Below are 14482 nucleotides of genomic sequence, written 5' to 3'. Positions count from 1 at the left end.
TATGTATATTATATATATATATATGTATATATATATATACACATGTAACGAGTTCAACTTGTAAATTTTTACAAGTGAGTATTTTTTGAATTGAAATCTCAATTCTTAAATTCATACGGGATGCTGGATTTGCATATCTCACATATGAGAAACCCCGGATACCCCCCTAACTAATTTTAAAATATTGCGAAAAAAGCTCTTCGGCCAGAAGTTGAACCTAGAATCTCCGGCTTTCCGTGCCATCGCATTCCCTGTTAGGCCACCGAGGCACTTGGAGTTAGTCTCGCAATATTCATACATATATCGAAGATGGTCTGATACTGTTGTTAACGCTAATTTCCAGCCAGCCAATTGGGATTTCAATTAAAAAAATACTCACTTGTAAAAATTTTCAAGTTGAACTCGTTACATGTATACGTGTATATATATATATATATATATATATATATATATATATGTGTGTGTGTGTGTGTGTGTATATATATGTGTATATACAGGGTGTCACAGAATTGCCGTACAATCTCTCGTAGGCAGGTAGAAGGAATAAAACTGAGTCGAAAAGTCCTGAACCATTTTTTCCTATTATTTATAATAAAGGAGTAAATTATTGATTAAATCAGGCCAATCAGCGCCGACCTTTAGCCAGGCGCACGTCAGTGAGCCACGCGCCTGGTGTGTGTGAGCACTCCGCGCAGTTCACTGATGTGCGCCTGGCTAAAGGTCGGCGCTGATTGGCCTGATTTACTCAATAATTACTCCTTTATTATAAATAATAAAAAAAATGGTTCAGGATTTTTCGACTCAGTTTTATTTCTTCTACCTGCCTACAAGAGATTGTACGGCAATTCTGGGACACCCTGTATATATATATACACGTACAGTTTCCGCTTAACATCCTGGGAACGGCTCGTAAGGCCTTATATATTTCATGGTTTTAAAATATTATTTTGTTGGAATAAATTATTTCAAACATTTTAATTGTTTCCGTCAAATAACTTGATTTATTTTAACGTAACAATATAATTTTCATTCAACAAAATTGTTTGAGATAAAATTATGTTGTTTGAATGCAACAAATATGAGTTAAACAAATCGGATTATTAAATTTAAAGAAACTGTTCTCTCTGTGTAGTAAAGCGCAGCTTTTAACCTCTAAGTCCAATAAAATCTGTTGCAAAATATTATCTTTGAGTCGCGCGCATTTTTTCATTTCTCTAAATTTCACTTCAGTAATAATAAAATATTTTATATAGCAATTTTGCATTTTTTATATCTTTTTAAAGCACATATAATTTTATATTTTTGAATTCGCTTTCTCTATTGTTTCCACCAAACAATTTGATTTCCAATAAGTAATTCGATTATCAGAAAGATTGATACCAAAAAAATCAATTTTAACTAAAACTTTTATTTTTTTAACTAAGAAATGAATAAGGTCATACGAGCCACTTTGCAGAATGTTATGCTGAAATGTTCTCTTATATATATGTATACATATATGTCACATGTAAATTTTTTACACGTGTTTTTTGAATTGGAATTTCAATTCTTAAAATCATACAGTATGCTATACTTGCATCTCATGTATGAAAGACCCCGAATACCTCTCGAACTAATTTTAAAATATTGCAAAAAAATACTCCTCAGCCAGGAGTCGAACCTGGAATCTCCGGCCTTCCGGGCCGTTTTATTTTTTTTTCACTGTTTTCTTGATGCTGTTGTCAAAGATTACTATTAAATAGAAAAAATTAATATTAAAAGTAATATTAATATTAAAATTTTAATATCTATATTAAAACTTTTAATATTAAAAATGAATTTTGTATAAAATTTTTACTATTAAATAAAATTTAAATATTTAAAGCATTTTACAATTTACTCTTGAATAAAACTTAGTAATAAATACAATTTGTTCAACAATAAGTGTATGAAACAATACAACTGTGAATATGTATTTAGGTTAGTTAAAATATACATATATCTATCTAAAAGAGAAAAAAAAGTATGTATAGGTATTCCGGAATATGTATAAAAAAAATATAAATAAAAGAATTAAAACAAAGTTTTTGCACTAAAAAATAATTAAAAAATTAAAACAACTGAGAACACATTAAGAACATTTATATTTCATCTATTTTATGTACATCGTTTGAACTATGCATATTGGGATAAAGACAATCATGTCTTTTCTGACGACAACTATATTTCCTTTATATTTCCTTTTATTATTTTTTAATATAAGTTTAAGAGAATTTATTTAACACTAATTTTTTAATAATAAAAATATAATAGATAAAAATACGTTATTTATAAAGTGATTATTAAACCATTTGAACAGATATTGCCCAATATTAGACATCAATCTATTATTAAAGTAAGATGGTTTTGTAGCTTGTAATATATGAACGTGGACTGGAGAAATAGAAAAGACGCTAATTTTTTATGTTTCCGCTGTGTCTTTACTGCCTGTTTGTTACATGGGTAAACTCCGGGCCTTACCCTAGTGTAACACATACACATGTCTATAAACGTCATCGTCAAGCGGCGATCGATGCCACAAGATACTATAGTTGGCGCTGGTGTTGCTGGAAAATAAGCTCGTCCACGAAAGCTCCGTCGATTACAGTTGTTCAGCATTCGTCGGCGATCGCGGCTAAAGCCGACGTCGCATGCGCAGATTCGATTTCAGTGCGTAGGAGGTTATAGAAATTGTACTAAAAGGACGTCGCTAAAGTACTGCTATGTGAATTTCATTGTGATCTACGAGGACAAGATATCGTTTCCTTGATTACATCTTTTTCCCTTTCCATCATTCCGCTTTCTTCTTTTATTCTTTCGCATTTACTTAGTTATTCATTCTTGACAGGGTGCCGTGACGAAAGTGGCGCGGTAGACGCATATTGTGAAGATAAATGTATATTGTGAACAGTAATGTGACATAGTGTATTTTAGTAATGTGAAAAAGTTAAAAAGATTAGTAGCAGAATAGAAAAACAAGGAACATAAAAAAGTAAAAGATGTGAATAAAGAGAATATACAGCAGAAAAAAATAGTCCAGATTGGATACACATTTGCATTTTCTACATGAAAGGTACTGTTCACATACCGGTGTATATCAAAGAAATAGGAGAAAAGGTTGAGCTCTTTCTGTGTAATTACTCCGATCGAATTTCTGTGTTGAAATTGAACTGTTTATGATTTAACAGTGCTAAAGAACTTTAAAATAGAAAACACAAAATAAAAAACATCGCAAAAAGTATTTGAAGGTTTAAAGCTTTTACAAGCAAATCTTTTCAAATAAATGCTTAAGCAAAAATTATTTTATTCTTATACCTGTAAATTCTTAGAAGTTCTTCTTGATTGCAATGAAAAAGAGCATTCAGGTATCTGGGATAATAAAACTTGAAATTAATTTGTGAGTTTTATCAATTTTATTACTTATAAATTTGTTGGTTTTTATTATATTTTTATATTATGACTATTTTTATTATTTAATATATAATTGTGTATAATTAAAATGTAAAGGTTATTTTTTAAGGAAATAGTAGTTCTACATGAAAAAGTGTTTTTCAAATCTTAAGAAAAAAGCTATACACTGAAAGCTGCTTATGAAAGACATTTTCTGTATATAAAACAGAAGTAAAAAATCACAAAGCAATTAAATGTTTTTTAGTAGAGTTAATACTTCATAGGAAACTTCTATTTCGTAACCAGTACGTTTTATCATATATGTATATTTTTATAATTATACTCTTCTAACAAATTTTTTTGGATATACTGATAACGACAAATCGATATGACATGCGCGCGCGCGCGCGCGCGTGCGTGCGTGTACGTGTGTGTGTGTGTGTATGAGAAAGAGAGAGAGAGAGAGAGAGAGAGAGAGAGAGAGAGAGAGAGAGAGAGAGANATTTATTAGTAGAAAAATATATACATTTAATATATCGTTTAATATAAAGATTAATCACTACGTATATATATATATATATATATATATGAGTGTCCGTGAAATTTTGATACAGCCGAAGTATGGAGAGAGAGAGAGAGAGAGAGAGAGAGAGAGAGAGAGAGAGAGAGAGAGAGAGAGAGAGAATAATATTCAGTTGTAATATTCAAAGTCGTAAAATTATGTGTATGTACATACATTCTTAAACTTGTGTTTTCTTTAAATACATAACAAAGTATATATCATAATATATGAATATATCATTTTTTCATAATTAGATCACACTTTACATTATGTAAAATATATATAGTTTTATTTAATTTTTTTTTTAATTTTTGAAGGACATAAATGTGTCTCAAGATTATATGAAGTACATATTTTAAATTTTGAACTCAATTAAATCTCTAAGTCTATCATGAACAGTTATTACTTTTATTAACCATTTTGTTTTTCTTTAAAACAGTTTTGCTTGTCAATAACATAATATCTGTTATTAATCTATTAATATAACAATGTGTAGATAATTTTGTGTCTTGATAAAGATTTAAAAGATTTAACGCTCGTGAAATTGTCAACAGAAATATGTAAGGCCGATACGAGCCATTCGCAGGATGTTTGTGCGGAAACTAAGCGTGTACATATATATATATATATATACATGTAACGAACTATACTTATAAATTTTTACAAGTATTTTTTGAATTGATTTGTGTCTTGATATTTGTAAGATGTACTCTTACAATGTAAGCATATATTTTGCTGTTTTGTTTTTCATACTAAATAAAACTTAATAAACATTAGATAAAGTAAAAAGCGAAAGCAAAAAAAATATAGAAATCTGTGATAAAGCAAAGTAGTTGCTTTATATAATATGCTAAAAACTTTTAATGAAAATCGATTAATATAACAAAATAGATAGTGTTTGTCTAGTTTGTTTATAACAAAATCGAGAAAAAATTGCGTCACATTGTCTCAAAAGCTGTTAATTCTACAGAAAGATTAGAAAACAATTAGAAAACAAATAGATAAAACGTAATATTTAATTAACACCTTTTTGTAATCTAGTATATTGTGAAAATTTCGCATGTATTAAATATTTAAGTTATTTTAATATTTAAGATATTTAAGTAAAACAATGTATGTTCTATTTTTCTCACTATACATGCACAGTGTCTCTAAGATTGTGTGAAAAAACAAATTCTATATTTTATTCTCTAGATTTAATAAAAATTTAGTTGTTTTGAAAATATAATATGTACTTCATGTACATTATGTAATTGCAAAAGAACTTTTAAGAGTTTTATTTATCACCAAAGTTTTATGTTATTAAATAAATTTTATGTTATTAAATAACAAAACTTATTTGCTGGCAACCAAAAAGTTTTTAAAAAATTATTGTTTTATTACAATTTTTTGTAAGTATTTCTATAATATATATTATAGGAATCCTAATATAAAAATATATGGCATAAATAAAATAATATTATATTACTATAGTACTATATACAAATAATCTGTATTCTATCTTACTTTTCTTGATAATTACAACACTGTGGACGCGCGTGTGTGTGTATGCATACACAGGGTGTCCCATATGTTTTGGACCGGCTAAATTTTTCGGAAAGTAAAGTAAATTTTCCAGCATCAACATGTCCCAGTATCCGGACAATAACGCAAGTTTTATTTATTTTTATCCTAATTTTTAATATAATTAAACCCAAATATATTATTATCGTAAAGCATAAAAATTTATTAACATAAAGTGAAATAATGATTATATAACATTGAAAACTATTAATTATAAATTATCATTTTGTAACATGTGTCACATCTAACAGATTTTGAAGAATTTTTTAAGCTTTTGCTAAGAAATCTCGCGAATTTAAGAAAATAAATTATTTATGTTAAGAAAATATTTTACATATTTGTTATTTATATGTTACAATAATGCATTAATACAATAATACATACATTTAAATTTTAATAAAATGCTCAAACTTGCAAGAAAATTAATATTTTTTACTATATCAAATTATAAGTTCAACTACTCGTACAACAATTTCCTCAATGTACCAGTAGATGACTGCGTTGTGCTAGTTGCCAAGCGAGTTTGTATATAAAAATATTGAGCGTAGACAAGCATTTTTTATAATAAAAATAATTATTTTTGTCAAAAATAGAATTGTTTTGCATACTAAATAATAATAGTGTGCATTTCTTACAATCAAGTAAGTATATATACAATGAAATGTATAAAACTTTATACTTAACCTCAACATTTTCAGATTCATGTAATTAAATCAATTATATCTTTATTGTTTTTACAAATCAAGCATGGTAAAAAAACAATAAATATACACAAGATGACGTAAAGAAAGCTGTAGGAGCTGTGGAGAATGGAATGACTAGTAGGCAAGCGTCATATCAATATTAATACGAATAAGATATGTTTTTATGAATAAGTGTTTTCTAGTACCACAAATTTAATAAATTTTTAGGTATAACAGAAAACAATATTTTACATAAAAATATTAATACATTTCCTTGAATAATATATAGGAATTGATGTACATATTAGATGTCCGATTACTAGGATATCATAATTCGAATACTGGGACATGCACTTTTAGGTTGTTTGCTTACTGGGACATTTGCACATTTTCGTATTTTTATTAAAATAAATATATTTAACGTAATTCAAAAAGTTAATTGTTTCAGTTTTCAATAATAAGTGATTATATCAATTCGTAATAAAACAAAAATTGTTTAATTTTATAGTACTTATACATATTAAATTATATACTTTTACATATTAAATCAGTAGATATTTTGCCGCTATTCTTTAAGCGTCCGGATACTATGACATTTACCTTATATAGTTTTGAGAAAAATGTTTGAGACAAAAGTTGCAGAGTATAAAGTGATGTTAACAGTTTGACTTTGAGTAACTTCGTCAAAGTTAGATCAAAGTCACATCGATTTTTAAAAATAGAACTTTCTATTGTTTATCTTACGTTCTTGTAGTCAACATATCGAAGCATTCGAAACATTAGTGGACGGTTATTTTTTTAAAAAGAAAATTCTATTTAAAAAAGTCGATATGACTCTGATTTGACCTTGACGACGTTACGAAGTCAAACTGCTACCATTACTAAGTACGTCACTTTATACTCTGCAACTTTTGTCTTAAACATTTTTTTTTAAACTGCATATTTTTCTTTCCAAGAAATTTAGCCGGTCCGAAACAAAAGGGACACCCTGTATATATATTTTATGTCATCTATATGTTAGAAAGAAATAAATGCATTTCATATCATCGTAAAAACAAGGAAAACATACGAGTCATATTTGGTATATACGTGTGACATTTGGTATGATTGCAAGAAACCAATTTTTATGATTGCCAAAAAATTAACAAACATACGTAAACACTTATATTTATCCCTATAACTATCTTCTTGCGGAAATAAAAAAAAGTTATGTAATTAAATTTGTATTATATTTGTAAAAAGTTTTAGATAATGTTTTTAATTTTTGTGTTGCTACTCTTTTTTCTTTAGATTTTGTTAGATTTCAAATAACATATTATTAATTATCTTCTAATAAAAAACAATTACATTACTACTCATAATTACAATAACAAAACATGTTACTAAAATCTATTACAATAATATTAAGTCTCTATTTTTATGATTCTACTTATAACAAGGTATTATATCTAGTTTATATTAAGAAAAAAACTATTACTTCTTTGTATGTAACCATATGTATCATATAAAAAAAGTATGAAAGCAGCATTTGGTTCACACTTTTGAAATGATTTTTTGAACAAGTGATTAGAATCAAACAATTGTATTAATAAGTACTAACTTAAATAAGAGGCAAATTTGAAAAGAAACAATTTGATAACGTAACAATTTGTTAATGTACAATCTTTTAAAGGAGTTTGTTCGTGTAATAACCAAAATTTTAAGCACTTTTTAAGGAATTTTTTTATGAAAAATATAAAACGCAATCTTTTTAATTTTTTTATGTTATTATTTAAATTTTATAGTTTAAAAGTAAATTTTTTGTTATAATTTATCATTATTTTGATTATGCTTTTTGCAGTCAAAGATGGCGTCTTGAAAAAAGGCAGTGAAAGTGAATTTAGTTCACAGTCATCTGAAACAAAAAATTTAAAAAGATTCTTAATGCGTATGCTTGTCGCTATTGCAGGTAGCAGAATTGCTTATTTTTGACAAAAATTTTTTACTTTTCGATTACTAATAAGCAAAAAAATTGCTATTTTCTGCTTCAAAGTTCAATTAACCGCTATTTTGTTTCGTTTTTATAAAAATCAATTCTGCTACCTGCGATAGCGACAAGCATATAGATTAAGGCTGCATTCGTCGCTATTTGCGCTGTTACATCATTCTTTTTTTGTTTTTTATCTAATGAGCAATAAAGATAGAATGATGCAATAGCGCAGATAATATGCTTCCCGAACGCAGTCTAAGAATCTTGTTGAATTGTTTGTTTCAGATGACTGTGAGCTAAGTTTACCTTCATCGTCTTTTTCAAGGCGCTACTTTCGACTGCAAAAGTATAATAAATATATCAATAAATTATAATAAAAACAATTTATTTTTAAACTATAAGATTCGAATAATAACATATAAAAAGAGTAAAAAGAATGTGTTTTATATTCTTCATAAAAGAAATTTCTTAAAAATGCTTGAAATTTTGCCTGTTATGTACATGAGAAAACCTCCTTAATCTTTAGACAGCCGGCATTTTTTTACTAAAAATATGGTATTTTTTCTGCCATAGTTGTATATAAATTGAATTTATTATATTGCGTCGAGTATCCTAAGTTTTTCATCTGACTCCGATCGACGCCAGGCCGGCAGGAAAAAAAACGGTAGTGAAAAGTATCAAAGTTTCAACTTTTTAAAAATGGTATTCTTAGAGGTTTTTCATATCGCTAGTTACATTTTTTTTTAGAAGTCGAATTGCAAAAGTCTTTCAATAAAATAGCGTTATTATCAAGCCGATCATGTATAAATAAATTTTGTATCTCAGATTACAGTAAATTCGAAAGCTAAATTACACCATCCAACAACATATTTAGATTTTATAAATATTTTTTCTCACAAATTAAGTCAGACAAAAGAAAACTCTTTTCTAAGATATGGGATAATATTAGCGTCCCAATAGCGATGCCATTCGGCGGTCTATAGGTTAATTCTTTGAACAACTATACATATTAATAAAATGTGATAAAATCTCGATATTTTAATATATTTATAATTTGGTTTCAAACTTTGTTTTGTAAATTTGAATGATATTTTATTACATTGTATTATTAAGTGCAATACACTGCTTATAAATAACATATTTAACAAAATTTTTGGAAAAAACGTTTTACAAGAGTTTCTAAACATTTTTAAGAACCTTAATACATTCTTGCAATTATAACGTTAATAATAAGATAAACAAATAGTGAATAATAACAGTGAAAAGCAGTACTTTATTTTTTATTATTTTATCATTATATTATATTTTATTATTTATGTATTTCATCAAGTATAAAGACATTTTATATTAACATCCATCAAATTGTTACTGCTAAGTAGTCAAATTTTTGATCTATTAATTGTAATAATTATTAAGTTATAATAAGCGAGTATCTTAAATTGGAGCAATAATTAATTAAACAGTTAAAACATATATAGCAAAGTTTCTTACATAATATTTTTTTTGAAATTATTAATATTATTATTTTTGTGTGTTTATTACTATTATTATCTGTGTGTCTCTTATTAATATTATTGCTATTATTATTATTATCTTCTAGGAAAATGTAATATTTCCAACTTTTTAAACTGCAGTGTATGTATATCTTAAGGCACAGTCAAAATATAAAGCTCTCATTACACAATACGTAACAAATTGTTTCTATAAGTGTTTTGCGTCTCTGTACTGTATTTAGCTTTAGCACTTTTCAAAAGTTTACATGAAAATGATCTCAAAGATATCTTCCCAATTTTTCACGAGATTCTTTCGGAGTAAACACAAAGAAAACTCTCCTCATCATTTTTTACTATAAATGAAAGAAAAAACGTTCGAGAATTGCTCGTAGATTGTTCCTTCTTTTCTACGTTTGACGTGAAGATAAGCAGCGAGCATACCGAGAACAAGAACAACATTTATAAATCTTCAGCACAAGATTAAGACTGTCGTTCTCCGAGATGGCAGACGAAAAGGAAACACAGACGCTTTTGCAGAAGCTACTGTTTTACACAACCGCGTTCTTCATCCTCCTCGGCACCTTCAGCTTCTTCGCTTTCCTCTTCTTGGTTCCGTTTGTTATCGATCCAGCCTTCACTACTATTTTTATGCAATTTGACACTCGACCTGCAGAGTGCGTCACTATCACCGTTGAATCCAGAAGAGGTGAATAAATGATGTTCTTAATTTAATTATTTGTTCTCATTGTATATTGTGTGTACAAATTCTCTATTTCTCTCCTACACTGCTTTTTTCTTCGTGCATTATATATAATGTAATTTCAACATATTTTTTGTATTTCTTTGTTTATTTATGATTGTATTTTTGTATGTTTGTTGATACAAATGTTTATTATCAACACTTACATGCAATATAAATCTATCTATTTTTACATTCGTTCTTACAGGCGATTTTTGGCACTCGTACGGTACATATAGAGAAGACCGGGGCACATGCAAATGTGACATACAAATTATATTATTAAAAATAACAATCTGTACATCACATATTATGTAATATTGGGTACATTACATCATAGTCACATCCTTTAGCTTTAAGAAAAAATATATTATTTTTATATATCTTTATACAAACAAAGTTATTTAATGTTAAACACGATCGTGCAAAGGACCTCGCACTAATTTTATGTAAATTTGGAGTTTGGTTAAATATAAATAGAAATGCGTAATAAAAGATAGAGGGTCCCGTTTAAAACATTCCAGACGACCTTGTTCTGACCGCGGCGACATCACTCAAAATCAAATTGATAAAGCTAATGAATAGATGTTTTAAAACTATTATCTCAAACATTTTTTTATAAAACTTATAGTTTTTGAGATATGTTACCGTTTTGAAACTTTTTATATACTGTATATGATCGTATATAGTCCTATGTATAACATTTCACATATAATCACATGCGATTATTTAATGTTATCCAAGATATGAACTTATGTATAATACAATAATTTGTTATAATATATCTAGTGTAATATCTTTATTCTTAGCCTAACCTAGGATCAACGACATGGACGTGGTAGAAGACTGGTCCCGTGCGTGAGCGTGTGCGTGTGTGCTTGTGTGTGCGTGTGCGTGCGCGCGCGTGTATATGTGTGTCACAACAGAAAAAAGGACCCTACGGTCTGTCACTTCCATAGTATTTTCCGACTCCAAACTCACACACACACACGCACGGGACCAGTCTCTTACCACCTCCATGTCGTTGATCCTAGGTTAGGTTAGGTTAGGCTAAGAGTAGGGATATTACTAGATATATTATAACAAATTATTGTGTTATATATATGTTCATATCTTGGATAACATTAAATAATCACATGTGATTTATATGTGAAATGTTATACATAGGATTATATACAATCGTATACAGTATAGAAAAAGTTCCAAAACGGTAACATATCTCGAAAACTATAAGTTTTATAAAAAAATGTTTGTACACGTTACTAATACAATAGTAGCAACTTACAATATAAAGAAGAATATTTTCCAAGATTTATTATTAAGCAAGATAATAGCAGTTTGACAACTAACCCCGTGCCACAATGTGCCCCAGTTTCTCCTACCACAGTGTACCAAAGTTATTTGTATATAGAAGGTGTATAAAAAATACTGGTATTGCAAAACATCTTGAAAACTAGGCATTTTATAAAAAAGTATTTCAGATAAAAGTTGTAGGGTTTAAAAGGAAGTTTATGTATTTACTGATTATATTACTTGGGTAGCGCCACCAAGGTCACAATGATTTTTTTAAATAAAATTTCTTTACTTTGCAGATTCTTATAGCTTAATTCAAGAGCATTATCTATTATAATATTTTCATTTATTTCGAATGTTGCTTTATCTAAAAAAAACTATGTTGAATAGGAAGTAAGGTTTTTTCAATTCTCTGCATCATAAGCTCATAAAATTTGTTTTGATCAAAATCATCGTCGTAAAAAAGATACCGGCAGTACTTTAATATTCAACCTTCTGAATTCGAAACATACTTAATGACAATAAACTTTATTATAATGTTTTGGTTGCAAAACCATTATAATAAATACTTTCTATTTAACATAGTTTTTTTTAGATAAAGCAACATTTAAAATGAACCATAATGTTAATAGATAATGCTGATATCGGCAATACTCTAATATTCAACGTTCAAAATTCAAAAAATACTTAAAGAAACTAAACTTTATTATACTGTTTTGGACACTTCTTGAATTGAACTATAAGAATCTGCAATAAAAAAAATTCTATTAAAAAAATCGATGTGACCTTGACCTGAACTTGACAAAGCCATTCAAGGTCACACTAATATAATCAGTGAATAGATCCTTTAGAACCTTATAACTTTTAACTAAACCACTTTCGTAAAATGCCTAGTTTTCGAGACTTTTTATGGTACCGATACTTTTTCTACATCCTGTATATTATAATTTGTACTTATACAAAGTGTTCCATTTTACGTTAAACTCCTAAATATTTTAGTCGCAACGCATTAAAAAAAAATAAAATAAATAAATAAACCAAAACTGTTTTAGACAGAAGTTACAGTTGGCATTAAGGAAGAAAACTGATAACGTTATCAATTTAATTGTAGATAGCGTCACTTTTGAGACTTTATTATGGTGGTCAGTTTTTAAATTAAACGTTAGTTTGGTTTTTGAAACAAAGGTTGTAGCTGGTGAGATAAATACAATTTTTTCTTTTTTAAATTTGGATTATTTTTCAATAACAAGGGAGCATGCTGTAGCGATATTGCAAAAGTGACATAAAAGAAGTGTCGGTACCAATAGAAAAATCATATTTGAAATAGGTATTCTAAATGGTCAAATCTTGGAATTTTATGGATTTTGTCCCGACTTGGGCCGGACCATGTTTGGTTGTTTTATCGTAAACACAGAAATATTTCGAAAAAAATGTTTCAAACAAAAGTTGTAGGATTTGAAGAGAGCCGTCAGATGAGCTACTTAAATTTTAAGTCTAAAATTCACATTGAGCTCAATAAGGCTTAGGTTGATTTTTTTCTAAATGTAAATTTTTTTTACTTGTAAGTTTGTTTTATTGCAGGTTTGTATTCTTGTAAAAAAAAATAAGGAAATTTTGTTCCAGGTAATTTTTTGTTAAACGTTTTTTAACAGGCGTAAAATAGCGCTCAAAGTTCTTGGTGTGAAACACGTTCCGGCCAACAAAGGTAAGATCAGTGAACGATTCGACCAATGAAGGCAAGACCAGTGGACGATCCGACAAATATTATGTTAATTTTTAACTTTTGGCAACTGTCAAGTAAACAACGATTGAAGCAAAATCAGTTGCAACAATGTGCATAACAAAACTCTGAAGTTACCTCACAATTGCTATACATACAAATGGATAAATTGTCGTAATCAAAACAGAATTGCACAGGCGTAGTAAACGATTCAAAACGATCAGATGTGTAGCTTGCCTTATAAAATGCGTACTGGATCAATGAACAAAATATCGAAGCCTGAAACTGATAATAGACAAATGCTTGCAACTTAATATAGTTGTCGCGTTTCCATATCTCACAGTCTACTTTAAAACAGTCCGTAATATGGCGCACAAACAATTTGTACAGCCAGAAATAGAACACATCCAACGGCTGGATGAGTCTAGTTGTGCCTTCCAAGATAAGTATTTGCTTAACCGAAATTTTGGGAAACTTCCGCTGAACTGAATCAAACAAATTATTATCTCTGTTAGAACTTCAATAATCAACAAGAAGAAGACATTTTTTGACATTCGCAGCTTTTAACGTTGGCCAGAAAACATTTTGCAAGAAATCTTCCAAATCGTTCTTGCTCATCATTACAGAAGTACTGTGGCTTGAGCTAAAATATTTGCCGGAATGTTTGGACTACAGACATATTTAGTTAAAAAATGACCAGTGGCCGCCTGGCTTTTCAAATATAGCGGTGAGTGAAGTACACCAGACATACTAATGATGGGAAATATCATGTAGGTATGAATATAGGCATGCGTTGAGCCAACATTTTGGTAGATTTACTTATCGCTTTTTTGTGCGAGTGTTCTAAAGCTGTCCATTCATACTATGGTAAAACAATTCAAAGATTTCTTGCAAAATGATTTCTGGCCAACGTTAAAAGCTGCGAATGTCAAAAAATGTCTTCTGCTTGTTGATTACTGAAGTTCTAACAGAGATAATAATTTGTTTGATTCAGTTCAGCGGAAGTTTCCCAAAATTTCGGTTAAGCAAATACTTATCTTGGAAGGCACAAC

At 28.5% G+C, this 14482-nt stretch overlaps 1 protein-coding gene across 1 annotated transcript in view; it reads left to right on the top strand.

Moving 5' to 3' along the window:
* Window positions 1-2640: 2640 nt before the first annotated feature.
* LOC109859273 (protein tipE-like) overlaps window positions 2641-14482 on the top strand; it is a 222695-nt gene continuing 210853 nt past the window's right edge. The window contains exons 1-3 of the mRNA XM_020437364.1: window positions 2641-2688; window positions 2867-3091; window positions 10071-10384. Coding sequence (XP_020292953.1) covers window positions 10180-10384 — 205 coding nt within the window. The 5' untranslated portion in view covers window positions 2641-2688; window positions 2867-3091; window positions 10071-10179. The remainder of the gene's footprint in view (window positions 2689-2866; window positions 3092-10070; window positions 10385-14482) is intronic.

The sequence above is a fragment of the Pseudomyrmex gracilis genome, unplaced genomic scaffold (assembly GCF_002006095.1).
Source record: "Pseudomyrmex gracilis isolate BER0280 unplaced genomic scaffold, ASM200609v1 scaffold_253, whole genome shotgun sequence".
Classification (NCBI taxonomy): Eukaryota; Metazoa; Arthropoda; class Insecta; order Hymenoptera; family Formicidae; genus Pseudomyrmex; species Pseudomyrmex gracilis.
Note: the sequence above shows the minus strand (reverse complement) of the source record. Positions and strands in the feature narration are given on the sequence as shown.